This window comes from Centropristis striata, chromosome 13, assembly GCF_030273125.1.
Source record: "Centropristis striata isolate RG_2023a ecotype Rhode Island chromosome 13, C.striata_1.0, whole genome shotgun sequence".
NCBI lineage: Eukaryota > Metazoa > Chordata > Actinopteri > Perciformes > Serranidae > Centropristis > Centropristis striata.
In genome coordinates this window covers 38,245,440-38,273,320 of record NC_081529.1, presented here as the reverse complement: position 1 = coordinate 38,273,320, position 27,881 = coordinate 38,245,440, and the positions used below count along the sequence as shown (strand labels likewise).

The 27,881-nt window shown below is 39.7% G+C and overlaps 1 protein-coding gene across 3 annotated transcripts in view; it reads left to right on the top strand.

Moving 5' to 3' along the window:
* Positions 1-4,999, top strand: part of rbfox1 (RNA binding fox-1 homolog 1) — a 111,021-nt gene extending 106,022 nt beyond the window's left edge. For all 3 annotated transcript variants that reach the window (XM_059348381.1, XM_059348382.1, XM_059348383.1), the window contains one exon: positions 4,478-4,999. In XM_059348381.1, coding sequence (XP_059204364.1) covers positions 4,478-4,600 — 123 coding nt within the window. In that variant the 3' untranslated portion in view covers positions 4,601-4,999. The remainder of the gene's footprint in view (positions 1-4,477) is intronic.
* Positions 5,000-27,881: the final 22,882 nt, after the last annotated feature.

Sequence of the window (27,881 nt, the reverse complement as noted above, 5' to 3'; positions counted from 1 at the left end):
GTGAACAAAGGTTGCAAATCTAACATATAAGAGGGTTCCATCCAGTTCTATCATTTTATACTAAATATATTTGAGCTTGTCTCCAGTTATTAGCTTAGTAGTTAGCTTAGCAAGCTACTTAGCTAACTACTTAGCCAAGAAGTTAGCTAAGTAGTTAGCTTAGCAAGCTACTTAGCTAAAAAAAATGGATATGGGTCATTTTTGACCCATGTTGTGCATTAGAAGAGTAGTGACACAAAAAGGGATTTTATTAAAAAATGAATAAAGGAAAACATGAAATTAGGATGTATGATGAGCAAAAACAAACTAATTGAGGAAAACCTGGAATACTGAATGATGAAAATAATTTATTGCAAAGATATAGAAGATAAAAACTTTAGACCATGTTGAGCATCAAAGGGTTAAACTCCCCCATCTCATTCTCTGTGTATTAGCTTCGTGCAGCACTGACATCTCCTCACTTTAACTTAATTGAATGTGTCTGTGCTGCTAACGGCGTCCAAATGACACATTAATCCGCCTGCAGAAGGTGATGAATGTCTTCATGCCTTGGCAGACTCGTCCATGTTAGTTATTATATTTCTCATTTGGTGGATACCACCTCACCCCACACTCCCTGCTAATGAAATAATTACTCATTTTGATAATTAAATCCCTCATGATGCAGAAAGGAGGCATGAGAGGAAGGAAGTGAGCAGGAAAGCTGCAGACTGACGGGAAAGATGGAAGAAATTTACCCGTTAGCCGCAAACATTGTTCTCCAATGTGAAAAACAACCAATCTCTAAAATAACCTGTCAATCAAGTTATAATCGTTTGGGGTTTTTCATTAGTTTAAGTTTTGATTTCATTGTGATGAGTTTTTAGAGTCAGTTTGCTAGTTTTAATTGGTTTTTATTTTTTGGAAAATGCTTACACTGCAAATTATTTGTTTCTTACAAAAATTTAAAAAACTTTAGATTTAGAAGTGTTAAATAATTTATCTTGTTTTAAGAGTTAATTTCTTATTTAGTGTTTTTATCTGTTTTTTAGACCTTTTTTGCAGTGTAGCTGTGGACATTATGCAAAAAACTCAATGTAACACGATCACCAACAACAACAACAGTTGCTATGGTAACATTGATTAGACATTAGTTACTCAAGGTAATAAATATCGTCATTATAAGATAAAAGAGGAGATCTCCAGTTGTCTTTTTCTGATCTTAGTTCAAGAAATCTTGTCAAAGTAAATTATCTGTCCATGCAGCAAGATCATTTCCCTCAGATTTACTGTTTGATCTGGTTTTAGACCTTTAGATTTACTGTTTGATCTGGTTTTAGACCTTTAGATTTACTGTTTGATCTGGTTTTAGACCTTTAGATTTACTGTTTGATCTGGTTTTAGACCTTTAGATTTACTGTTTGATCTGGTTTTAGACCTTTAGATTTACTGTTTGATCTGGTTTTAGACCTTTAGATTTACTGTTTGATCTGGTTTTAGACCTTTAGATTTACTGTTTGATCTGGTTTAAGACCTTTAGATTTACTGTTTGATCTGGTTTTAGACCTTTAGATTTACTGTTTGATCTGGTTTTAGACCTTTAGATTTACTGTTTGATCTGGTTTTAGACCTTTAGATTTACTGTTTGATCTGGTTTTAGACCTTTAGATTTACTGTTTGATCTGGTTTAAGACCTTTAGATTTACTGTTTGATCTGGTTTTAAACCTTTAGATTTACTGTTTGATCTGGTTTTAGACCTTTAGATTTACTGTTTGATCTGGTTTTAGACCTTTAGATTTACTGTTTGATCTGGTTTTAGACCTTTAGATTTACTGTTTGATCTGGTTTTAGACCTTAGATTTACTGTTTGATCTGGTTTTAGACCTTTAGATTTACTGTTTGATCTGGTTTAAGACCTTTAGATTTACTGTTTGATCTGGTTTTAGACCTTTAGATTTACTGTTTGATCTGGTTTTAGACTAAACACCTTTTTACAGTGTAGTGTTAGTGTTAGTTTTTATTAGTTTTAGTTTAGTTTTTATTAGTTTTAGTTTAGTTTTTAATAGTTGTAGTTTAGTTTTTATTAGTTGTAGTTTAGTTTTTATTAGTTGTAGTTTAGTTTTTAATAGTTGTAGTTTAGTTTTTATTAGTTTTAGTTTAGTTTTTATTAGTTGTAGTTTAGTTTTTATTAGTTGTAGTTTAGTTTTTATTAGTTGTAGTTTAGTTTTTATTAGTTGTAGTTGTTTTGTAATAGGGTATTTGTTGGGTCCAGATTCAATAAGGTCACAATAAATGTTTATTTATTTCCTTTGTCTGATCCATCTCAGCCCCAATAAGTTTATTAAGTCATAAAACCAGATAGATGAAATAGATTTCATATCAACCAAAAAGGTTTACGGATGAAAAAAGTTGACAAAGACGAAAACGAAGGACATTTTACTATAATTTTAGTTAGTTTGTAACCACAAAATACAGTTTCAGTTAGTTGTCGTTTTTTTTAAAAACTCTCATTTTTATTTTTATTTCAGTTATCGAAAATGTTTTTTTTTCAATTCTAGTTTTCGTTATTTCGTTTTCGTTAACTATAATAACCTTGGTGTCAATGCAATACACCAATAAATCTATATGAGTTATAGATGTCACAACTTTAATGAGAGCGGCTAACGTGAAATATACTTGATGTCTGAGTAGCATGTAAACTGGGACAAGGACAGAAGTCCTATTAGACAACAAAATCAATATTTTTTAAGCATAGCTCGATTGAACTGTGCATGTAAAGGTCTGATTGACTGTGTGGCTCCCTGAGCTTCATGGTGGTCACCAAAGAACAAAACCATCAAACAATGGAGCCACCAAGCCAACACTGATCAAAGTTGTAGCAACTCTGGATTTCTCTTAATTACTGGTAGAGAAAGGAGTCTTTTCTTTTATTGATGAAAACAGTTGATGGAATGTGTGAAGATGTGTGAAAGTAGAAGCAACATGCATCACTGGGAACGGTTGGCCAGTTAGAACTTCACTTTACTCTGAAAAGCCTGATAGTTCGATAAAAAGATCTTCATCTGGACACAAACTATTATCAGCATTCTCTTTCTGTGTATTTCACAGAAACAAAGAACATTTCATTGTATTTTTAACCCTTTGATGCTCAACATGGTCTAAAATAACCCTCAGTCATTCCCTTCATGTTATTAATGCTGCTGTGTGTTTGAATATCTTTTTTTTAATCACAAAAGATCATTATATCCATTTTTCCTTTCATACTTTATGAAGAAAAATATTTTTTGTATTATTACATCAAGTTTACACACATGGGTCTAAAATGACCTTGTGCATTAGAAGAGTAGTGATACAAAAAGTGATTCACTGAATGAACAATGTGAGTATATGTGTAACTATGTTTGTCTTATTTTGAAGGTTTAACTTTAAAAGAGTTGTTAGAACCACCAGATTACATTGGAAAATCACATATTTTAACATTTGAGACTTATTAGAGACACCAAATAATAATTTCCATTGGAAAAACACCAATTTAACAAACTAGGATAGTTAATATTTGTGTCTTCTTTGTCAGGTTTTAAATTGGTGACAACATATAAACACCTTCTAATGACCAACATGGGTCAGAAATCACCTTGTGCATTAGAAGAGTAGTGATAAAAAAAAGGGTTTTATTCAAAAAGTAAGAAATGAAAACAAAAAATTAGGATGTTTGATGATCAAAAACAAGTTATTGGAGGAAAACCTGGAATACTGAATGATGGAATTAATTTATTGCAAAGATATAGAATATAAAAACTGTTGGGTCACTTTAGACCATGTTGGGCATCAAAGGGTTAAAATGGCCGCTGCAAAAAGCTGCAACTGCCACATCGTCTCCATTTTGACCTCCACCAGTGAAACCAGCATGATCCCTCCACCAGATTGAACCCACATTCTGCTTCAAATCACCATCTGATTGATCTCCTTGATTCTTGTTTACTTCTCTTCTTCATGGTTGTATTGACTGGATTTCTTTCACGAAGCAGTTGGCATGTTCCCCCGGCATGAAGCGTGTCGCTGTGCTTGCTGCATGACGGTTGCTCCAGTCTGTTCGTCCCACGCTTACCTGGACAACGGTAACGTAATGTGGAACCTGCTGCTTTATGAGGACCTGGGGCTAACAAGGGTGTGTGTGTCTGTGTGTCCCTGTGTGTGTGTGTATGTGCCTGTGTGTCCCTGTGTGTGTCTGTGTGTGTGTGTGTGTGTGTGCCTGTGTGTCCCTGTGTGTGTGTGTGCCTGTGTGTGTGTGCCTGTGTGTCCCTGTGTGTGTGTGTGTGTGTGTGTGTGTGTGTGTGTGTGTGTGTCTGTGTGTGAACCATTCTGTGTGTGTGTGTTTCTTTGAATTTGTCTGTGCGTGTTTGTGCATTATCTTGTGGACGTATGTACCTGTGTTTGTGTTTGTGTGTGTGTGTGTGTCCCTGTCTGTGTGTGTGTGTGTGTGTGTGTGTGTTTCAGAATGCGTTCCCCCCTCTGACGGACTCGAAGACTCGGAGCCATGCTGATGACGTTGGTCTGGTTCTGTCCTCCCTGCAGGCCAGTATATACCGGGGAGGCTACAGCCGCTTCGCCCCCTATTAGCAACACCTCCACCCTGAACTCCACCTCCACGGGACAGACATAAGTGTGTGTTTGTGTGTGTGTGTGTGTGTGTGTGTGTATGTATGTGTGAGTGTGTGTGTGTGTGTGAGTGACCTGTTAGCAACACCTCCACCCTGAACTCCACCTCCAACAGGACAGAAATAAGTGTGTGTGTGAGTGACCTGTGAGCAACACCTCCACCCTGAACTCCACCTCCAACGGGATAGAAATAAGTGTGTGTGTGTGTGTGTGTGTGTGTGTGTGTGTGAATGAGAAGACGAGTATTGATCGGAGACGTTACTGAGGCCTGGGTATTGCAATACATGCAGTTTGTGCATCATTTCAGCATCTCCTCAGAGAGAAGTTTAAAAAAAATGAATTAATAAATAAAATGACAGCTGATATTTTTCATCTTATACCTCAGATATTTTGTGCCGTGTATTTTGATATTGTGGGGTTTTTAATTTCTAAAGATTTAAACCTAGATTATCAGCTGTAGAGATTTTTCCATGGTACTAATAGAGAGCTGCTAGAGTATTGATTAGGACACGGATTAAATATTTATCAGAATCAAACTGTTAGGGCTTGTATAGAACTATAGTCATAGTCACACTTTGGGGTTTTTATGTTTTGTAAGAGTGTTAAAGTGATTTCCTTGTCTCCTTGTTTCCTTTGGCACTTCCTCTGTCAGGTTTTTTTTTCTTGGTTTGAGAGAAAGTAAAGACGCTGTGGAAACATGGACGACATGTTCTTCTTGTGAATATTTGAGGGCAGGATGGAAGAGAAGCTGAGAAAAGCCATTATTGCTTTTTTAACCCTTTAATCCACAACATATGGACATTTCACTGATAAAACGGTGTTTAAAAACCAGATCAAACAGTAAATCTGAGGGAAATGATCTTGCTGCATGGACAGATAAATTACCTTTACAAGATTTATTAAATTAAGATTATTAAATCTAGAAATAAGCATGTTGAACACTTAAAATAATCATCAGGTCACTCTGCTCGGGCCAGTTCATCACTGCTTGCTGCTTTAATTTATCTGGTTTTAAGAGTTCATTTATTATTTTAAGTGTTCAACATGCTTATTTCTGATGACTGGATAGTTCTTTGAATATCTGTTTTTTATTACAACAGATCATTATATCCGTGTTTCCTTTCATACTTTATGAAGAAAAATTGTTTTTGTATTATTACATCAAGTTTACATCAATGGGTCAAAAATGACTCATTCATCCAAATGTGATTTAAAATTAAATTACCTAAAACCATAATAATAATAATAGTAGTAATTTGTTTCAAATAATTAGTTTAAAGATTGTTTATCATCGTAGTAGACACTTTTAATTACCATAAATCAAAGAATAGTACAAAACTTTAACATAAACTGTAGGAAACACACAGTTTTGCTGTATAATACACTCATGTTGTGCATCAAAGGGTTAAAGTCTGTCATGTTGAGATCTCAACTGTTTTTTCTTATTTGTGACTGCAGTTTTACGATGGTCCGTTCCTAGTTTATTTTCTAATAATCCTTCCCTGAGACACGGTTCTGTGTCAGGTCTGGAACTGATGTTTAGTCGTCTAATTTCATTGAGTGCAACATGTGTGTTTTTGTTTTGTAACAGTCGAAACTGCATTGCATTCAAAAAGAAATGAATTATTAATGTTCGTCAATTTTTGTACAAAAACCCGTCTCTGTTTCAAACATAAGCATGATCCACCAAAAAGTCAATGTTTTTTGGAGTCAACTTGGATTGTTATGGGCTGAAATATGAGCCACCAGAAACTGAATCTGAATTATTTATATCTAAATTTGAATTGCTCAACTTGAATAATTGCATTTCAAGGCTTTATTGACAGTGGAGAGACAGTGTGAAAGGGGAAACAGGGAAAAGGCTCTGAGTCGGATTCCGAGTAAATTTAAATTTGAATCACTGCATTGAAAAACTGAATCTGAATTGTAATTTGAAATTGAATTTATTAGTTTGGAACTGAACATTCAGTTCTCATAATTCAAATTCAATTCGGCCAATCAGCATCTCCGTTTTCTTTTGTAACATTTGTCGCCACCCGGTTGCCATAGCGCCTCTTCGGCCAATCCATGGTCTTCCTTCGTTTCGTGGCGAGTAGCAACCAGGTAGCAACAAATGTTACAAAAGAAAACGGAGGTGCTGATTGGCTGAAGAGGCGCTATGGCAACCGGGTAGCAACAAAAGTTAAAAAAAAAAAACAGAAGTGCTGATTGGCCGAAGAGCTCAGAAAACAGAACGCCTCTTCGGCCAATCAGCACCTTTTTCTGCACTCGATTGCTCTGCCTCAACTACCCGGATGTTTGTCGCAGAAAATTTAATATGAATTTTGCGAACTGAATTTGAATTGTGAGAACTAAATGTTCAGTTCCAAACTAATACATTAAATTTCAAATTACAATTCAGATTCAGTTTTTAATGCAATTATTCAAGTTAAGCAATTCAAATTCAAATATAAATAATTCAAACTCAGTTTCTGGTGGCTCACATTTCAGCCACTAATGTTGGTGAGCCTGAAGGTAGATCTGGTTTAATGTGTTTATGATGAGTCCAGTAGATCTGGTCTGGAGTCAGGAAACTGTTTCTACAGCCGGGAAGTTAAACCTCATGTTGATGTAGCATCTCACCTGATGATGAACAGTCTTTAACATCTCACAGCACAAATATTACCTCCACACCAGAACCGCTGCAAAACAGGTCTAAAACCAGATCAAACAGGATAATTTACCTGGACAAGATTTCTTAAATTAAGATTATTAAATCTAGAAATAAACATGTTGAAAACTTAAAATAATAAATGAACTCTTAAAACCAGATAACTTAAAGCTGCCAGCAGTGATGAACTGGCCCGAGCAGAGTGACCTGATGATTATTTGGTTCTTACCAAGATAAAATAAAAAACTTTAGATTTAGAAGTGTTAGATCATTTATCTTGTTTAAAGAGTTAATTTCTTATTTTAAGTGTTCAACATGCTTATTCCTAGATTTAATAATCTTAATTTAATAAATCTTGTAAAGGTAAATTATCTGTCCATGCAGCAAGATCATTTCCCTCAGATTTACTGTTTGATCTGGTTTTAGACCTTTTTGCAGTGTAGCTGTGGAGATTATGCAAAAAAAACTCAATGTGAGCTGATCACCAACAACAACAGTTGCTATGGTAACATTGATTAGACAATAATAACTCAAGGTGATATTGTCATTATAAGATAAAAGAGGAGATCTCCAGTTTGTTTTTCTCTTTGGTGAATGCAATGCATTTTGGTATTAACACCGTTTTCATTGTTTAATGTTTGTATATGACAAAAATGCAACAAATTGATAATAATAAGGGCATTTCTGCTTTTCCATAAGTTATCTTAAGATAACGGGGGAATTAATTCAGGATCGCTTAATGAAAAATGCAACACAGAGCCACTCTCAGCTTCCACAGTTAGTCCCAGAGTAGTCTAGTTGACCTTTGACCTTTAGGTGTGAGTCAACACAATATTCAGCTGCAGATTTATTGACTGGATTTAGTGTTTAGATGTTACAAGCCAAAGGTTCTGATGGACATATCTGGTGTTTTTATGTGCATAGTGGAGATTAGGACCAGGTTTTAGAAGAAAGGGGACACGTCGGCAACATGGGAGCCACTTCATCAAGATTGTGGATCGGAGATGGCTCCATATGAAATCTATGACAACCAATATATCTTCCAAGCCACTCAGAAGGTCAATCTGGGTGTCAAAAGCTACATTTTCTGGGTCAAAGAGTCATTTAAAGCTGTTGGGAATATCACCATATGATTATTTTATCAAATAAATATGCACTGTAAAAATGTTTTTAGAATTACAGTAAAAAACAACTTTTTTTAACTTCAGAAATAGGGCATAAAATTACAAATTGTACATCACGGAAGATATATTGGTTCTCATAGATTTTATATGGCTGCAATCTCCGAACTTATGGTGATAGAGAGCATGTGGAAAAAACGTGGAGCTTTTTTTCCCGACGTGTCCCCGTTATTTAGCTCCGCCTCCTGACTAATGAGTGAAGGGATGGATATGAATTATGAGATGAGAAAAAAATAATTGCCATGGCAACGAAACTGTTCAACCATTTAATAGTTTAGTCTACATAATATGATATGAAAACATTAGGGCCACATGATATTAAAAAAATAAAAAAAATAAAAGATTAAATGCAGAATTCTTAAGAAACTACGGAAGAGGATTAGGGCCAAATAATGAGGAGGAAAAAAATTCATTATGCACGAGACTAAAGTCGAAATATAATGTTGAGAAAAAAGTAGAAATAACAAAAATAAAGTTGAAATACAATGACGAGAATAAAGTCAACTTGTTGAGTTTAGTAAAGTAGAAAGCAAGCTCCAACCTGATTCCCTCAATACCTCTAATATAATATATCTAAAAAACATATTAATTAGATTAAAACAATAGTAGCCTACTGCCAAGAAAAGCTCATTTATAGCCGTGTTTCCTCTCAACTGTGGCCGCCGTCGCAGCTGCAACGTCAGCAGCTGATAATAAACAAAGCAGCATGGCTAATTATGCACAGAGGCTCCGCTGATCATAAACATTATGATGGTTAATTAACCCGCATCACTAACTGTACACAGAGTGTCTGGTGCTTGTTGCAGAGCTAACTGTTAGCCTGCTAGCACATACACACTGTACTGCTACAGAGCTAACTGTTAGCCTGTTAGCACATACACACTGTACTGCTACAGAGCTAACTGTTAGCCTGTTAGCAATCTGCAGACTGGACGCTAAGGGGTTAACATCCCCTCCGGCTCTGCAGCTGGGAGAGACTGCTGCGGGAGGACTGTGCCGCTTCGACTCATTCTCAAGACCGGAGGCTCTTCTTAACGAGCCGCGGGGGCCGGAGGCTCGTTAAGAAGAGCCTCCGGCCCCCGCGGCTTGTTAAGAAGAGTCAGAACGAGTCTCCAAAAGTCTCCATTAACACCAGAAAAAGTCTCTGGATTTGTCTCCAGTCGCTTTCTTGAAAAACAGTCACTAAGGAGGTCTGAAAAGTAGCTAAATATAGCAAAAAAGTTGCTTAGTTGGCAACACTGCTTCGCCGGCTTTTACAAACTTTTTAACTTTTTGGCATGTTGTTGTGGCGTCGAGTACTACGTCACATCCTGCTTAGTGTTCTATCCAATCAGTAACCGGGCTGTTTTCAGGGGAGAAAAAAGACCCTGCTCTTCTACAGGGACTAAAAAAGTCCCAACAAAAGTCTGCTAGGACAATTCGTATTCAGATTAGGGGCGTTTCGGCGACTGAGACCCGCCTCATTCTGGGTATTGGACTGTTGTGGAAACATCCTTTATGTGTCGGTGATTTCAGTCCTACTAAACCTTAAATATTGAGCATGACATTGATGTAAATCATGTTGAAGCTTGCAGTAGACCTCACTGATAGAGAACAAGGTTCCTATGAAGACTTTTTCCCACGGAACAAAACAAATCTGTGGAAATCTTTACAACAAACTCAAAAAGTTGACTCACCTCTTCACATCCGCCTACAACCACTGACTTTTTTTTTTCTTTTGTTCATTTTTAGCACCTTTGAGTGTTTAGAAAAGCGCTATATAAATGTAATGTACTATTATTATTATTATTATTTTATTTTATTTTATTTATTTTTTTTATTCCCAACATATTAAATTTTTTTCTCAAAATAGTATTTCAACTTTTTTATCGACATTTTTACTTTTTTTCTGGTCATTTCCCTTTTTTTCTTTGTCATTTCAACTTTTTTCTCAAACTGAATTATGTTAAAAAAAATCTTCCTCTCATTACTTTTTTCTCCTACACTGTAAAAAATGTTTGTACAAATTACAGTAAAACACAAAGAAATAGGGCGTAAAATAAAAAAATGCATATCACCATAATAGACACTTTTAATTTCCGTAGAACAAGAAAACGTTTGAAAAACTGTAGAAAAAACATGGTTTTACTGTGAAATTATAAAGTTTTCAGGTAAAATTAATGGAGAAATACCATATTGTCACAAGGACACAATTACCCTGAAATTAAAGGGATTTTCAGTCTGAATTACAGTTTTTGCTGATATTTACATTTAACTCACTGTAATTTTTATGGTGAAGTTCTGGCAACCAAAGCTGCCGGTATTTTACCGTAAATTAAACAGATTTTTTTACAGTACCTGGCTCTAATCCTCTTCTCAGTCAGGATCCTGGGGAAGAAACTTTATTCACACTATTCCCACTTTAGAATTTGCAAATGAAATGTTTTGTGGCACTAATCCTTAGTGTCCTCCAGACGTAGATGTTTTTTATATAAACTTCCAATATATTAATTGGTATGATTGATGATTTTTATATTACAGGAGAGATTTAAAAAAATATATAAATAGCAGCGGTTCAAAGCCACTGTGTCTATTTTATCTCTTTGTTAATTTGCCTTTTTTCTTTCATTATTAAAATTTAAAAGGGGGTAAAAAGTACAGTATGATAATCCAACAATGTATAATATTTGAACTGTGCAGTGAAGATGTTCTCTTATATGAAATACACAACGGTATAATGTTTTAGAGTTAGAAGAGTAGATCAGTTTTAGGGCAAGCTATCTCATTTTCTATCAAATCATATTCAGATTTTTATTAACTTTAATGCAGATAGTCTCATTCATTGATTTTTTTTTGTACCATATTGCACATATTTGAGATGAACCTGAGACATATCAGAGCTGTAGGTGAAACATTTTATTTAACTTTTCTGTATTTTCTGAATCTTTCTCTGCTTCATGTCACATCTGTTCTGTTATTTTCTAGAACCTTAACCTTTACTCTTTGAAAATTAACTGTTTGAATATTATAATACAGAATAAATATGAGAAATGAATGATTTGTGAACAGGCTAATCTACCATATGATGTAAATAGAAATGAATAAATAAATCTGTAGTGTATTTGAGAAGCACTACTCTGCTACGGCTGCACTGCAAGCCAGCCTACATTCTGTTTACAACTATTCCCAACTAGTGGTGTTGTTACATATCTCCCTTTTTGTATTTATAACAAATTAGATAGGACAAACTCTCAGATGCATCACATTAATATAAAAAAAGGCAGCAGATAGAGGCTGTTGGCCGCTCTGTGTCCAGATTCTGGACACCTCGTAGTCTTCACTATGCTGAATGTCTGACTCCGCAACTACTTTATACAAGCTCTGCTTCCAGTAGGTGTTGTGGTTCAAAACAAGGCTTCCTACCCAGTCATTGTATGTGCATGTACTATGGTTCTTCCACTAATCAATAACCATCAATAAAGTTTTGTTTTCTCAAGATCTTCTAGTCTCTTTCTTCTTTTAGCTCAAAGCTTTTGAGTGAAGAGATCTCTATAGAAAGATTAGCCAGACATTATAATATATAATATCAGTTGTTGTTTTTTATTAGTACTGTAATATATGTACCTTCACCTCACATTTCCGGAAGAAACATCCCGGGTGAGGCTGGGGACATGGAGTCAGAATGGGCCATGTTCAACATGTTCAAAGCCTCAGTTGTTGATGCTGGTAGGAGCTGTGGCCTGAAGGCCGTCGGTGTCGTGGCGGCAACCCAAGAACCTGCTGGTGGACACCAGCGGTGAGGGAGGTCACCAGGCTGAAGAAGGAGGCCTTTCGGTCTTGGCTGGCTGAGGGGTCTCTGGAAGCAGCAGACAGGTACCGTTCGGCCAGAAGGGCTGCAGCTGCAGCAGTCACTAAAGCAAAAAGGAATTCGGGGAGGCCATGGAGGAGGACTTTCGGTCGGCCTCAAAGAGGTTCTGGAAAACCGTCAGGCGACTCAGGAAGGGAAAGCAGGGCTTGGCCCAAGCTGTGCTCAGCGGGGGCGGAGACCTGCTGACCCGACCTGGGGATGTCCTCAGATGGTGGAAAGAACACTTTGAGGAACTCCTTAATCCAGCCAACACGTCCTCTGTGGAGGAGGCAGAGTCTGAAGACTCAGGGGAAGACTCACCAGTATCCCTGGCAGAGGTAAAAAGCTGCCCGGCGGCAAGGCGCCAGGGTTGGATGAGATTCTCCCTGAGATGCTGAAGGCTCTGGACACTGTTGGGCTGTCATGGTTGACACGCCTCTTCAGTGTTGGGTGGAGGTCTGGGACAGTGCCAGTGGAGTGGCAGACCGGGGTGGTGGTTCCCATTTTTAAAAAGGGACCGGAGGGTGTGTTCCAATTACCGTGGAATCACAATGCTCAGCCTCCCCGGAAAAGTCTACTCCAGGGTGCTGGAAAGGAGGCTCCGGCCGATTGTCGAACCTCAGATTCAGGAGGAACAATACGGCTTCCGTCCTGGCCGTGGAACAGCGGACCAGCTCTTTACCCTCCCAGACTCCTGGAGGGGTCATGGGAGTTTGCTCATCCAGTCTACATGTGTTTTGTGGATTATGAGAAGGCTTACGACCGTGTCCCTCGGGGAGTCTTGTGGGGGGTACTGGGGGAATATGGGGTACCGGGCTCGTTGCTACGAGCTATCTGGTCCCTATATAACCAAAGTGAGAGCTGTGTCCGCATACTCAGCACAATGTCAAACACGTTCCCAGTGGGTGTTGGCCTCCACCAGGGTTGCCCCTTGTCTCCGATTCTGTTTGTGGTCTTCATGGATCTCAAGGCTCAGCCGGGGGGAGGAAGGGATCCGGTTTGGTGACCTTAGAATTACATCTCTGCTTTTTGCAGATGATGTGGTTCTTTTGGCTTCATCAGACCGAGACCTCCAGCACTCACTGGGGCGGTTTGCAGCCGAGTGTGAAGCGGTTGGGACGAGAGTTAGCACCTCCAAGTCTGAGGCCATGGTTCTCTGGGTGAGAACGGTGGACTGCCCCTCTGGGTGGAGAGAGGTACTGCCTCCTCTGGGTGGAGAGAGGTACTGCCCCCTCTGGGTGGAGACAGGTACTGCCCCCTCTGGGTGGAGAGAGGTACTGCCCCCTCTGGGTGGGGAGAGCTACTGCCCCCTCTGGGTGGAGAGAGGTACTGCCCCCTCTGGGTGGAGACAGGTACTGTTCCCTCTGGGTGGAGACAGGTACTGCCCCCTCTGGGTGGAGAGAGGTACTGCCCCCTCTGGGTGGAGAGAGGTACTGCCCCCTCTGGGTGGAGACAGGTACTGCCCCCTCTGGGTGGAGAGAGGTACTGCCCCCTCTGGGTGGAGAGATGTACTGCCTCCTCTGGGTGGAGAGAGGTACTGCCCCCTCTGGGTGGAGAGAGGTACTGCCCCCTCTGGGTGGGGACAGGTACTGCCTCAAGAGAAGGAGTTCCAGTATCTGGGGGTCTTGTTCAGCAGTGAGGGTAGAACGGAGCGTGAGATGGACAGGCGGTTTGGTGCGGCGTCAGCAGTGATGCGGGCGTTGTACCGGACCGTCGTGGTGAAGAAGGAGCTGAGCCTGAAGGCAAAGCTCTCGATTTACCGCTCCATCTACGTTCCAACCCTCACCTATGGTCATGAGCTTTGGGTAGTGACCAAAGAACAAGATCCTGGATACAAGCGGCTGAAATGAGTTTCCTCCGTAGGGTGGCTGGGCTCAGCCTTAGAGATAGGGGGAGGAGCTCAGACATCCGGAGGGAGCTCGGAGTAGAGCCGCTGCTCCTTCTCCTCTAAAGGAGTCAGCTGAGGAGGTTTGGGCATCTGGTAAGGATCCTCCCGGGCGCCTCCCATTAGAGGAGTTCCAGGTCCAACTGGTAGGAGGCCCCGGGGAAGACCCAGAACACGGTGGAGGGATTATATCTCTCTCCTGGCCTGGGAACGCCTCGGGGTCCAGGAGGAGCTGGACGTTGTGTCTGGGAGAGAGAATGCCCTGCTTAGCCTGCTGGCATTTCATGCAATTAATCTTATTTCCATATTTATTTGGGCCTGGTTGTGTAACACTTTATTCTGGAAACCCGACCGTCAACACAACAAATACCCTTTCTGTTGTGATGAATTGCTGCTGTGCTTTGGACTTCAGGGCCACCGTACCCATCTGTACCCTTTAAAACAAAAGTTCAGGAGTTGAACCAACTTGTCTTGTACCTGAGCCACACACTCTTTCTTTCTTTCTTTCTTTCTTTCTTTCTTTCTTTCTTTCTCCATGTAGCTGAAGTAGGGCCAGCACCATTATTCATGGTTTCACCTCGCTGGAAGTGAAGTACTTTGGGATCAAGTGAAATATGCATGTCATCCCAGCTTTCTAATTGAAGCAAAGAGAAGAATCACTCTCTGACGGAATGTGATTAGTGTCATTAGAAAAATTTAGCCAGGGGGTTTGGCAGAAAGATAAGCAATATAAATGTTTAAATGTGACGAAGGGCTGGCATTACAGAAGGTAATTATGTCTCGCAAGCGTAGAAACAGGTGATCAATAATTAATGCATAGCAGGTCATGTGATGCAGATATTATTCACAGTGCTTATTATTATTCTGAAATTCAGGATTAAAATGTTCAGAGAGAAAGAGTCACAGACACTGAGCTTCTCTGGGATTCAACTTTATTATAGTTTCTCTAACATGTACACAATAAAACATCAGCTGTATGATGAGTGTGTGTGTGTGTGTGTGTGTGTGGCTGAGCCACACCAACATTGTCTGCAGACTTTTCTAGAACACTCTTCAAACACGAAGCAGCTGCTTTAGGATGCAAAATAGCAGATTAACTTAATAATCACTTCTGTTCTCCGTTGATTTAGATGAACAATCATCACCGTCACTTCAAATCCTGTTGGACAAGGAACCATTAGTCGAGTTTCCTTTAGGGGAAAGAGTGTCTGCTGGGAAAGTCTCAGGCCACGCCCCTCTAAAGTCTGCTTACTCAGCGTGTCTCCATTATAAAAAGGTCTCCAGAGGGATTTAGAGACTCTGGAGGTGACGTATGGAGCACAGCGTCTCCTCTGATCATTAACATTGTGATCGTAAATTAACAGCATCACTAACTGTGCACAGAGTGTCTGGTGCTTGATGTAAACAAACAGAGATCGCTAAGTGAACACCTCCTGCAGCAGCAGCACATACACACTGTACTGCTACAGAGCTAACTGTTAGCCTGTTAGCACATACACACTGTACTGCCACAGAGCTAACTATTAGCCTGTTAGCACATACACACTGTACTGCTACAGAGCTAACTGTTAGCCTGTTAGCACATACACACTGTACTGCTACAGAGCTAACTGTTAGCCTGTTAGCACATACACACTGTACTGCTAACTGTTAGCCTGTTAGCACATACACACTGTACTGCTACAGAGCTAACTGTTAGCCTGTTAGCACATACACACTGTACTGCTACAGAGCTAACTGTTAGCCTGTTAGTACGTACTGCTACAGAGCTAACTGTTAGCCTGTTAGCACATACACACTGTACTGCTACAGAGCTAGCTGTTAGCCTGTTAGCAATTTGGAGACTGGACACTAAGGGGTTAACGTTCAACGCTCAACGTTTGGCTCTGACAGGAAGTGATGTTGGTGTTGTAGCTCCACCCAGTGGTCAAACACGCTCATTACAGACATTCGTCCTGACACCACTTCAGTCTCCTTCACTGTTACACAACACTCTGAATGCTGGATTAAATACTAAAAATGTTATTTGCCAATTGTTGAGTTAGTTGTTTTGTGTGTGTGTGTGTGTGTGTGTGTGTCTGTGTGAGTGTGTGTGTTGGCTCCTCCCCTCAGGCTGCTGGTGAAGGATGATTGGACCATGGGAGCCAATCAGATTCAGCGATTAGCTGCCTGCAAGTTTCAAAAGGCGTCTGGATCTGATGTGAACCTTTGTCTGATGAGTTGTGTTTGTCCTTTTGTCTGTGTGCAGCAGTTAAACTGACCCTAGAAACTGTTATTATTTTATTTTGTTAAATCTTTAACCTGGAGCAGGGGTGGTCAACCTGAGGCTCTTCAGGCCATCTGCAAATCAAATCAAATCAAATCAATTTTATTTATATAGCCTAAAATCACAAATCACAGATTTGCCTCAAAGGCCTTCACAGACTGTACATGGTACGACTCCCTCTGTCCTGCAGTGTCTCCCAGTAGCTGAGACATAATGAATCATACTACATGAACAGTTATTTCTGTTTTCCCTAAAAACAGAAACGTCTCCAGCCGACACCTTCACATCTACATTTGACCAACTTCAAGTTAGTTTTAGTTTCTTTAGCTAAACGAGCTTTCCATTCCAGATCTCCTGACATATTTCTTCAGTATCCAGCTTCTTGGCTCCTCGCTGCACTCTGACAAAATAATATTAATAAATGCTCATTATTTTTTATTAGTAATGTTGGTCGGCTAATTTAGACTCAGTAGGCTGTTACATCTTCATTGTGAGGCTCAAAATAAGGTTTGCGGCTCCGTTCCACCATTATTTATCTTTTTTTGTCCAACTTTGGCTCTTCTGTTAAAGGTAATGTATAATAGTAATAACAATAATAATAATAATAATAATAATAATAATAATATAGAGGTAAATGTTGTTGACCCCTGGCCTGGAGGGTCTTTTGTTAAAGGTATTGTATAATAATAATAACAATAATAATAACAATAATAATAATAATAATATAGGTAAAGGTTGCTGACCCCTGGTCTGGAGGGTCTCTTGTTTCTAAATATATCCTGCTGCTATTTTATTTCTTATTAAAAACACCTCTGTTGAAATCCATCACATCTGGTTTATGTTACCTTCTTTAAGAGCATAAACATAGAGAATAAAGTTGATTTCTGTTCACCATGAACATATAACATATTATTATTGTCCTGATATTAATTGCATTCATTCATTCAGTCTGGTCCCTGGATGACTTCAGTGCTCCATCTGGTGGACATATAACCACATTACAGGTGATTTATCCATCATGGACTTCAATCTGACCATAAATGAGACAAATCTAGAGTCACACTGAAGGTAAACCTATCAGCTGACTCACTAGCAGAATATATAGACTTAAGAAAATATACAATCTTAACATCAACACATACAGACTTCAACATATTATCATTGCACCAGTCAGCAGCAGTACGCAGGTGAAGTCTAAAATATAATAGATGAAAAAAATCATCTCTCCCCTCATATTTAGAACGGGTTATTGATGGTGGAAAACGGCATTTTCCTCCATTTTCCGAGAGCTATAAACTGTAAACACAAAGCCAGTTGTGTGTAGTTTGAGTTTAGACATGAAACACGTTATAAATAGAACATAATGACAGAAAGTTTCTGCCAAACAAAAGTTTGTGGTGCCACCAAACATTCTCACGGCAAGTTCACTTTTCATACATGTGGCGTGTTGGAGGAACAGCGTTGATACATGAGGCCGCAGCTCTTTGTTATTTAAAAAAACACCCAAAATATAGCATCCTACTCAATCATTTACAAGACTGTCGTCTTCCCTGGTTTAAACATTTTGATAAAGAAAGTAGAAAAGAGAAGAGACAAGAAAAATGTATGTGTAAATGCAAAAAGGGATTTTTATGTTTGAAGTTTATTGCTTCTGCAAAGAAACCAACCAGTCCTGTAAGACAGTAGTTCTCAACCTTTTTGAGTCGCGACCCCCAATTTAACATGCATGTTGTCCGTGACCCCAAGTCACTGAACACAATCTCACACACACAGTTCAGATCACCCAAAAAAGAAACAAAATGACCAAAAAAAGACACAAAATGACCAAAAAAAGACACAAATTGACCACAAAATGATCAAAAAAGACACAAAATGAGCAAAAAAGACACAAAATGACCAGAAAAGACGCAAAATGACCAAAAAAAGGAAACAAAATTACCAAAAAAGACACAAATTGACCACAAAATGATTTTTAAAAAAGACACAAAATGACCTAAAAAGACACAAAATGACCACAAAATGATTTTAAAAAGACACAAAATGACCTAAAAAGACACAAAATGACCACAAAATGATTAAAAAAAGACACAAAATGACCTAAAAAGACACAAAATGACCACAAAATGATTAAAAAAAGACACAAAATGACCTAAAAAGACACAAAATGACCACAAAATGATTAAAAAAAGACACAAACTGACCTACAAAAGACACAAAATGACCACAAAATGATTAAAAAAAGACACAAAATGACCTAAAAAGACACAAAATGACCACAAAATGATTAAAAAAAGACACAAACTGACCTACAAAAGACACAAAATGACCACAAAAAGACATAAAGTGACCAAAAAGACTAAAACACATGAACACATGAACACTTTAACACAGTGGAGACAGAGCTGACTTCCAAAATGATTTGGCGACCCCCAGAAATCATCTCACGACCCCAATTGGGGTCCCGACCCCAAGGTTGAGAATAGCTGCTGTAAGAGACTGTTAGCATCAACGTCCAGAGGTCAGAGATTTATTTCCCTTCTGATGCTGTTCTCCCACCAACAGATCACCAGTCAGTCTTTAGTTCATCTAGTTTTACTGGTTTAAGGTAGTAATCTGTTTCATATCAGTCTTTTTCTAGTCTTGGTTTGTCTCAGTGACGTAGCACAACATGGTTTTATTCATAATGATTTTGGTTATTATCAAGAATGTTTCCATGACTAGATTAACATCCAAACAGCTGATGTTGCTGTTTTTTGTCTCACATGGCGATCAGTTGTCTCCAGAAGACTTGTTCATGCTGAAGAAGTCAACAAGCGGCCACAAAATAATAATCATCACAAGAGAAACATCTGTTTCCTGTGTATCACCATTTCCTCATGGTGTCCTTCCACCTATAGAGTCGGGAAGCTGTTAGAATATAATGTAACATCAACGACATGATGTCCCTGTAAGGGATTTGATATCAAATGTAATCATCACATTGTACAGTTTACAGTGCTGTATATGATACAGAAGTTTCATTTTCATATTAAACCCATATTCTTTATTAATTGCAAGTTGAACATGATATTGGATTTTCAATGAAGTTGTCTTATCATTGTTTTACCAGCAGAAAAGTTACTTTAGAGGAGCAGCAGGGGGCAGTATTTACATTTATATCCTCAGGTTCACCTTTACCTCTCAGTCAAAATAACATCTCTCATTATTATAATGCAGAGGTGGTGAAGACACGATACAAATGAAATTAAATAACAATTATCAACAGGGTTTTGGTTCAAGAGTTGCCACATTTAAGGCCTAATGAGTTAATCTGTGACAGCAAGAAACATGAAGCTTAACAAGTATTTTCTTCTTCTATCTAGCAGTAGTATCTTAATTATCGTGTTAGGAGTATAATTTACATACTGACCATGGGGATATCTTTTTGTAACTAAAATTAGTGAGTAACCCCTCTTCACAGGGATTTCAGTCTGGTGTAAAGACTTGTTTTTAGGATTGACATTGTGAGCTTTTTCATGCTTTTCAATCTCTTCAACTGTTGAATATGGTGAGTTTTTACCTCAAATATTGGCTCCAGTTGAGAGTTTTAGTTGCATGGAGTTTAAATGTTATTTAAAAGTATTTTCTACCACCAGTATCTACCCACAGATACTGGAATGAGAAAAAAAAAACATGCTCGTTTAAAGTATTTCTGCTTATTTTAATGTTACTACAGTCGGGCTTTTCAAGCCACAATTGCTCAAAATAAGTATATTTGGATTTATTTTCAGACAACACTGGTTTTTCCAGTTTCTAGATATTTTTACTTACTGAAATAATTCTTACAAAGAAACATTTACTTACTACACTGGCAGATAATTTGACTTGTTTCCATCATGTATTTGCTTCATTTTGTTATTTATTTCTCATGTTTTGTCGGTTGGTTTTTGCAGTGCAAACCTTTAGTCGCTCTCCAGAAAGAATCTCATGAATCTCCCAGAGACTTGCTTGTTCATGGGACATTGAGGTTTTCTAGATGTTAACTCTAGATTTATTATTTAATGTCTATTAAACATTTAATGTCTAACACAAACCATCTAACAGGAGTTTTGTAAATCCACAGGCTGCCATGTCACATTTCCCAATTCCATTTTATTTAATTTTTTCATGTCCAATATCTTAAGTTGCTGTTTATTCAAAAATATTTTCTACACAGTGTTGCAGCACAAATATACACAGAATAGCTGCTTCTTCAGCGACCATTAAGGATGTCAATAAACCTCTATTTCATAGTCATTAAAGCGCAATTAGTGGGATTCATATTCATTAGAGCTGTTCAGACTCAGTCACTTGTTGATGTCGGCATACAAGAACCAAACCAAACAGCTTTGACATGCGTTTAGTCTGCAGGATTGGAAGTGAACATGTGGAAACATATTGACAAATAGTCCTTCCAACGAGAATATAGCTTTTTTCTGATGATTTTCATATAAAAAAGATATAAAGGGCTTTCATCTCAGATCTCCTGTGATCTTCATCTTCCAAGAGAAGTGATTGGTCATAGACAGTGTTTTTATGTGTGTTGAGCTTTCTTTAACAAAACTTAGCATAGAAAAAATAAAATGTCACAATGCATGCAGTGGATGCATGCAAACTCATCTACCAAACATTCCTCTGGTCCTGAATCTGCTTTTTAATAACTCATACTAACTAAAGAGCCAAAGTTGGCCAAAAAAAGAGAAAAAATGCCACAAACCTTATTTCCAGTCGTACAAAGAAGATAAAGCAGCCGACTCAGTCTAAATTAGCCGACCAGCATCACTAATGAGCATTTCTTAACATGATTTTGTCAGAATGCAGCAACTCAAAACTAGACTTGAAGTTGTCAATATTTAGAGTTCAAGGCGCCGGGCCGTAGACTTTCATATGTATTTTAGTTGACTAAAATATTAAAACATGTTTTAATGTCATATATAAGTGACACATCTAACTGATTTAACTGAAGAAGAGGAATTGCTGTGGGCCTGCACCAACGATGAATGACCATTAAAACGTAAAGAAAAAACCTTTTCATTTCTTATCATTCTGTTGTCAGGGAGCCTCAGGTGGCCGACCCCTGATTTATATAATATTTTTTATTCTGTAAGTGAAAATGCGAAGAAGAACTAAATGTTTCTGCAGTAAAAAGCATTTTGCTATATCAGACACTGTTCAGGCACGAGACTGTCCTCATTGTTACACTGTAAAACAGGACTAAAACCAGATCAAACAGTAAATCTAAAGGTCTAAAAACAGATCAAACAGTAAATCTAAAGGTCTAAAACCAGATCAAACAGTAAATCTAAAGGTCTAAAAACAGATCAAACAGTAAATCTAAAGGTCTAAAACCAGATCAAACAGTAAATCTGAGGGAAATGATCTTGCTGCACGGACAGATAATTTACCTTGACAAGATTTCTTAAATTAAGATTATTAAATCTAGAAATAAGCATGTTGAACACTTAAAATAATAAATTAACTCTTAAAACCAGATAAAGTAAAGCTGCCAGCAGTGATGAACTGGTCCGAGCAGAGTGACCTGATGATTATTTGGTTCTTACCAAGATAAAAAAAAACTTTTTGTGTCTTTTTTTTTGTGTTTTTACGTCTTTTGTGTCTTTTTATGTCTTTTTTGGTCAATTTACATCTTTTTTTGTGTCTTTTTTTGTGTAAGAAGGAGTAGCTGGATTTGTCTCCAGTCGCTTTTTGAAAAATAGTCTCTAAGGGGGTCTGAAAAGTTGCTATATATAGCAACAAAGTTGCTAATTTGGCAACACTGCTTCACCGGCTTTTATAAATGTTGCGTGTTGTTGTGGCGTCCAGTACTACGTCACATCCTGCTTAGCGTTCTATCCAATCAGCAACCAGGATTTCTTTTTCCTGCTGGATGTTCCTACATCTGGCCATCAGTTCTATTTAAAGTAGTTGCTGAGATCTAGCAATGCAGCAACATCACTAAAAATAATCCAAGTGGTGACGAGCATCAGACGGGACTACAAGTTCCTCATCACTCTTCTTGTTTCTGGCCCATTGAACCTTCACTATTTTTAGAGATGTTGCCACATTCCCAGATCTCAGAAATAACTTTCAGTCATCTCATCACAAACAGAAGAACCAAGAAGGTCCTGAGCTAAGAAAGTAAAACACCATTTAGGAATGAATTGTCATTTCCAGTTACTGTGGAAGATGTAAAATGCCCAAAAGAAACAAATCCAAGAAATAAAGTCAAACCCGAATCACAATTTTATATATGCAGTTACTATTCAGGGTTGTTTAGGGGGAGATAGCAGGTCAAATATAGAAGTGGTGACATCATCTGAAAGATGTGAACCTGAAGATTAATCTGAGATGAAGCTCAGCACTGTCAAGTTGTTCTGGTCACAAATATCTAATTATTATTATTATCCTAGAGGTCACAGACCTAAAATGATCACAAAAAAAGAAATACAAAATTTCCCAAATAGACCTGAAATTAACAAAAAAGACAAAATTTACAAAAACAGATGAAAAATTACCAAATAAGACATAAAGTTACTAAAAGTGGCACAAAAAAATCATAAAATGACCAAAAAATACATACAAATTTACAAAAACAGATCTAAAATTACCAAAAAAAGACATAAAATGACACAAATAGGAACAAAAAAGGCATTAACCTTCAAAGAGCTTGTTGGTGTTGTGGGCAGTGGGTGTTTAGGGGGAGATAGCATATTTATTGAAGCCTGTTATGGTGAATAAAGGGTTAATAACATTAGTGGACGCTTTCTAAAGTGCATTTACTTAGTGAAAATATCTGTTAAAAGCACAATTATCAGTCTTTGTTTTCCACTGTGACAGGATTTCTGTGTGATTTGTTTTTATTCAGGCTTTTTAAATCTTATATCTGGATAATCCTTCATGTGGACAGAATAAATGTTTACCAGAACAGTTGAAAATAACAAAATTTAATGATGTTGAGACTCAGGAACAGTAGAGCTGTGATAGATTGCCTCAGCAGTCATTATATTTGTGCTTTCAGAACATTGCAGGCTGCTGGGCCTCTAATCCACCCAGAAACCAGAAACAGCAGCCTGATAGTTGCCCCAACATGTCCACGTCCCACTGCAGCAACTTAAAAGTTGACATGTTGACTTTATTCAGTGAATGTTGGATAGAAAAGCTGCTGCAGCCCGACTGAAGCTGGAACCGATTCACACCGGACGCTGAACGGCAGCGCAGCGAGCCAGCCGTGTTCACGCCAGATCACCAGAACACGCTACAATCCTGAAGAGGTCCCGTGATAAACTTTACTATAAAGTAAACAACAACAACAACAACAACAAACAGCGTACTTTGTTTCTCCGACGTGGAATATCTGTTGACCTGACCATCTATCCTGATAAAACAATGTGTTATGTCATAAATGATTTATGCTGTTCCACTTCAACAATCAGACTATTGTTGTCCATGTCGCCGACCCTCTGATTGGTTGATTGATTGGTTGATTGATTGATTGATTGATTGATTGATTGATTGATTGATTGATTGGTTGATTGATTGATTGATTGATTGATTGATTGATTGATTGATTGATTGATTGATTATCTGGTCCTTCAGTCCAGGCTGCATGAACTGCGTATTGTGTTTTATTTTGAAAGGGGGCGGAAGTGGATTACGTTCCTGTTTGGTGTAATCTGCTCTGTTGAGCAACGGCTCACGAAGAAAATAGAAATGCTCATTTTGTCATTTTGTGTCTTTTTTGGTCTACCGGAGGCTCTTCTTAACGAGCCGACTCGTTAGCGACTCGTTAAGAAGAGTAAGAACGAGTCGCTGGATTTGTCTCCAGTCGCTTTCTTGAAAAATAGTCTCTAAGGGGGTCGGAAAAGTTGCTAAATTTAGCAACAAAGTGGCTAAGTTGGCAACACTGCTTCACCGGCTTTAACAAATGTTGCGTGTTGTTGTCATGTAGAGTTCTACGTCACATCCTGCTTAGCGTTCTATCCAATCAGCAACCAGGCTGTTTAGCAACGGCTCGCGGAGAAAATAGAAATGCTACTTGCGAAGATCCGCGGCTGGGACGCTGCTGAACCGCTGCGTGGCGCCCGGTGTTAATGCGCTCATTGATCAGTAACGGGGACCGCTCCGCGTCCGGTGTGAATCAGGCTTCATGAAGCTGTGAACAGCAGGAAGTCTCTAGTGACCGTGACATCGTCAGGAGTTCCACCAACTCTTCGTTATATTTCGCTGAGTTTGTTTTCATATCATTAACTCCCCTGTTGTTTCAGCCGCTCCCTGTTGCCGGGCAACAATCCCTTCACCTGGTTCCTGCTGATCTACTGTCTCAGTGCTTTAGGGTTCTCCTCTGCCAGTCCTGCTGATCGTTACGGTAGATATGCAGGAAAGCTCCGTTTAATTAACCCTTAATAGGACACTCATTGAAATACTTGCAAATTCCAAATTCCAACCCTAGAGAATATTGGAGGATATTACATACAGCCAGAATGTGTAAAAAAAAACATACGGACCCGGGGGAGGGGGGTCATATTTAGAGAAAAAAGTTTACGAGATTAAAGTGGCAAATCTACGAGAAAAAAATGTGCAGATTTACGAGATTTAAAGTGGTGAATCTGCGGGGGGAAAGTTTTTTTTTTTTCACTTTTTTCTCGTAAATCTGCGACTTTTTTCACACAGATTTGCTACTTTAAATCTCTTAAATGTGCAACTTTTTTTCTTGTAGATTTGCCACTTTAATCTTTAATCTTTTTTCTCTAAATATTCTCAGATGTCATGGTGTCACCGTGACGTAGCCTGATCTTTGCTGATTAGCTGGAAGAAAGCCATGTGGTTCTATGACCAAACAGAGAGACATGGAGACCCAGTTTGATATTTACTGAAGTTACAGAATATAGTTCTTCTCCCAATAAAGACTTCACAGTTCAGGCAAAAGGTCAAAACCAGGAGAAGATCAAACCAGGCAAACAAATCCGACAAGGGGCAGACAGGTATCCAAAATCCAATAAACAGGCAGGTTGAGAACAGGCAGATCAGGCAGAAACAGACGAGGGAACGCTGGAACGCATCTGGCAGAGAACCAGTGGGAGCGGACCAGTATAAATACTGGGAACTAACGAGGGAACGGCCTGCAGGTGAGGAGACGAGCAGAGGAACCAGGTGAAGGGGTGAGTTTATTGGGAGTGAAAGGATCTGAAACAAGAGGGGAGTTAATGAGACGGCATGAAAACAAAACCAGCTGAATACAACTAAGAGTTGGAGGAACTCCTGACAGACAAACAGTTCCTCTGATCCGTCATCCTGCTACAGAAGCAACTCGTCTTTACTGTGCAAGTCAATGAGTAATAAATTTACTCTTCAGGGAACTCAATAACACACACAAAGGTGCTAACTGCACCAGCTGATTAGAGAGCCGTGGTCTACTTCCTCTGCAGATATCATGGTCCACCTGGGTCCACCTGGGTCCACCTGGGTCCCACTGGGTCCACCTGGGTCCACCTGGGTCCAACTGGGTCCAACTGGGTCCACCTGGGTCCACCTGGGTCCCACTGGGTCCACCTGGGTCCACCTGGGTCCACCTGGGTCCAACTGGGTCCACCTGGGTCCACCTGGGTCCAACTGGGTCCACCTGGGTCCAACTGGGTCCAACTAGGTCCACCTGGGTCCCACTGGGTCCACCTGGGTCCACCTGGGTCCAACTGGGTCCACCTGGGTCCAACTGGGTCCAACTAGGTCCACCTGGGTCCACCTGGGTCCACCTGGGTCCAACTGGGTCCACCTGGGTCCAACTGGGTCCAACTAGGTCCACCTGGGTCCCACTGGGTCCACCTGGGTCCACCTGGGTCCAACTGGGTCCAACTAGGTCCACCTGGGTCCCACTGGGTCCACCTGGGTCCACCTGGGTCCCACTGGGTCCCACTGGGTCCAACTGGGTCCACCTGAGTCCACCTGGGTCCACCTGGGTCCCACTGGGTCCACCTGGGTCCAACTGGGTCCAACTGGGTCCACCTGGGTCCCACTGGGTCCACCTGGGTCCAACTAGGTCCACCTGGGTCCACCTGGGTCCACCTGAGTCCACCTGGGTCCACCTGGGTCCACCTGGGTCCCACTGGGTCCACCTGGGTCCAACTGGGTCCAACTGGGTCCACCTGGGTCCCACTGGGTCCACCTGGGTCCAACTAGGTCCACCTGGGTCCACCTGGGTCCCACTGGGTCCAACTGGGTCCACCTGGGTCCCACTGGGTCCACCTGGGTGCACCTGAGTCCCACTGGGTCCCACTGGGGTCACCTGGTTCCACCTGGGTCCCACTGGGTCCACCTGGGTCCCACTGGGTCCAACTGGGTCCACCTGAGTCCACCTGGGTCCACCTGGGTCCCACTGGGTCCACCTGGGTCCAACTGGGTCCAACTGGGTCCACCTGGGTCCCACTGGGTCCACCTGGGTCCAACTGGGGCCACCTCGGTCCACCTGGGTCCCACTGGGTCCACCTGGGTCCCACTGGTTCCAACTGGGTCCAACTGGTCTGACTGGAACATGACTGGATGTGTGGTCTGAGGGATCAGAGTCCATTTCCATGGACATGTGAAGATAATATCCACTTGGTGAGGGTCGGGTTGGGTCGTAGAGGAGGTTTGTAGTCCAGTTCCTCACCAAGGTTTTCCAAATGGCTCGTGTAATCCAAACTGTCTTGTAAAACCCAGATGTCTTTTTTTCCTTCGTATGTCGAGGTGAAGAATATTTCAATGAGAACACGATACTACCATGCAACAACCACACATGGACACCCGGGACATGTGCACTGTCCAAATACACAGAGGAGACATCTAAGAGACAGCAGCTGGAGGCTTGGATCCACGGGTAGCGTTTGGTAGCAATATTATATTATTATATTATATAATATTTATATATTATATTAACGGCAGTGACGCCAGTCAGGGACGACATCGTGTGTTTTCTATCGTCTGAAATATGAGCCACCACAAACTGAATTTACATTATTTATATTGGAATTTGAATTTCATAACTTGAATAATTGCATTGTTTTTCTGTTTTTGTTTTTTTTTCTTGGTCCCAAATGATAGAATTTTTCACTGCCTGAACATTCCCCAAAACTCATGAAACTTTGAATATAAGTCACACATGGCGTAAAGTTTATAATCTATTGTCATCTTGAATTTCCACCACTAGGTGGCGCTATAATAAAGGAAAGTGCATTTTGGCTAATAACTCCACATACATTATCGCTCATTCAAAAACCTACTATAGACTAAATGGACCTAACTATATCCACGCGTTACCTGAATTGTGCTGAATCTCGCGACATAAGCCACGCCCATTTTCACCTAGCGTTTTCTTTTGCAAATTCGCCAAATGTCGCAAACCTACTTTTTCGAACTCCTCCTAGTTTATAATTGAATTTGAATT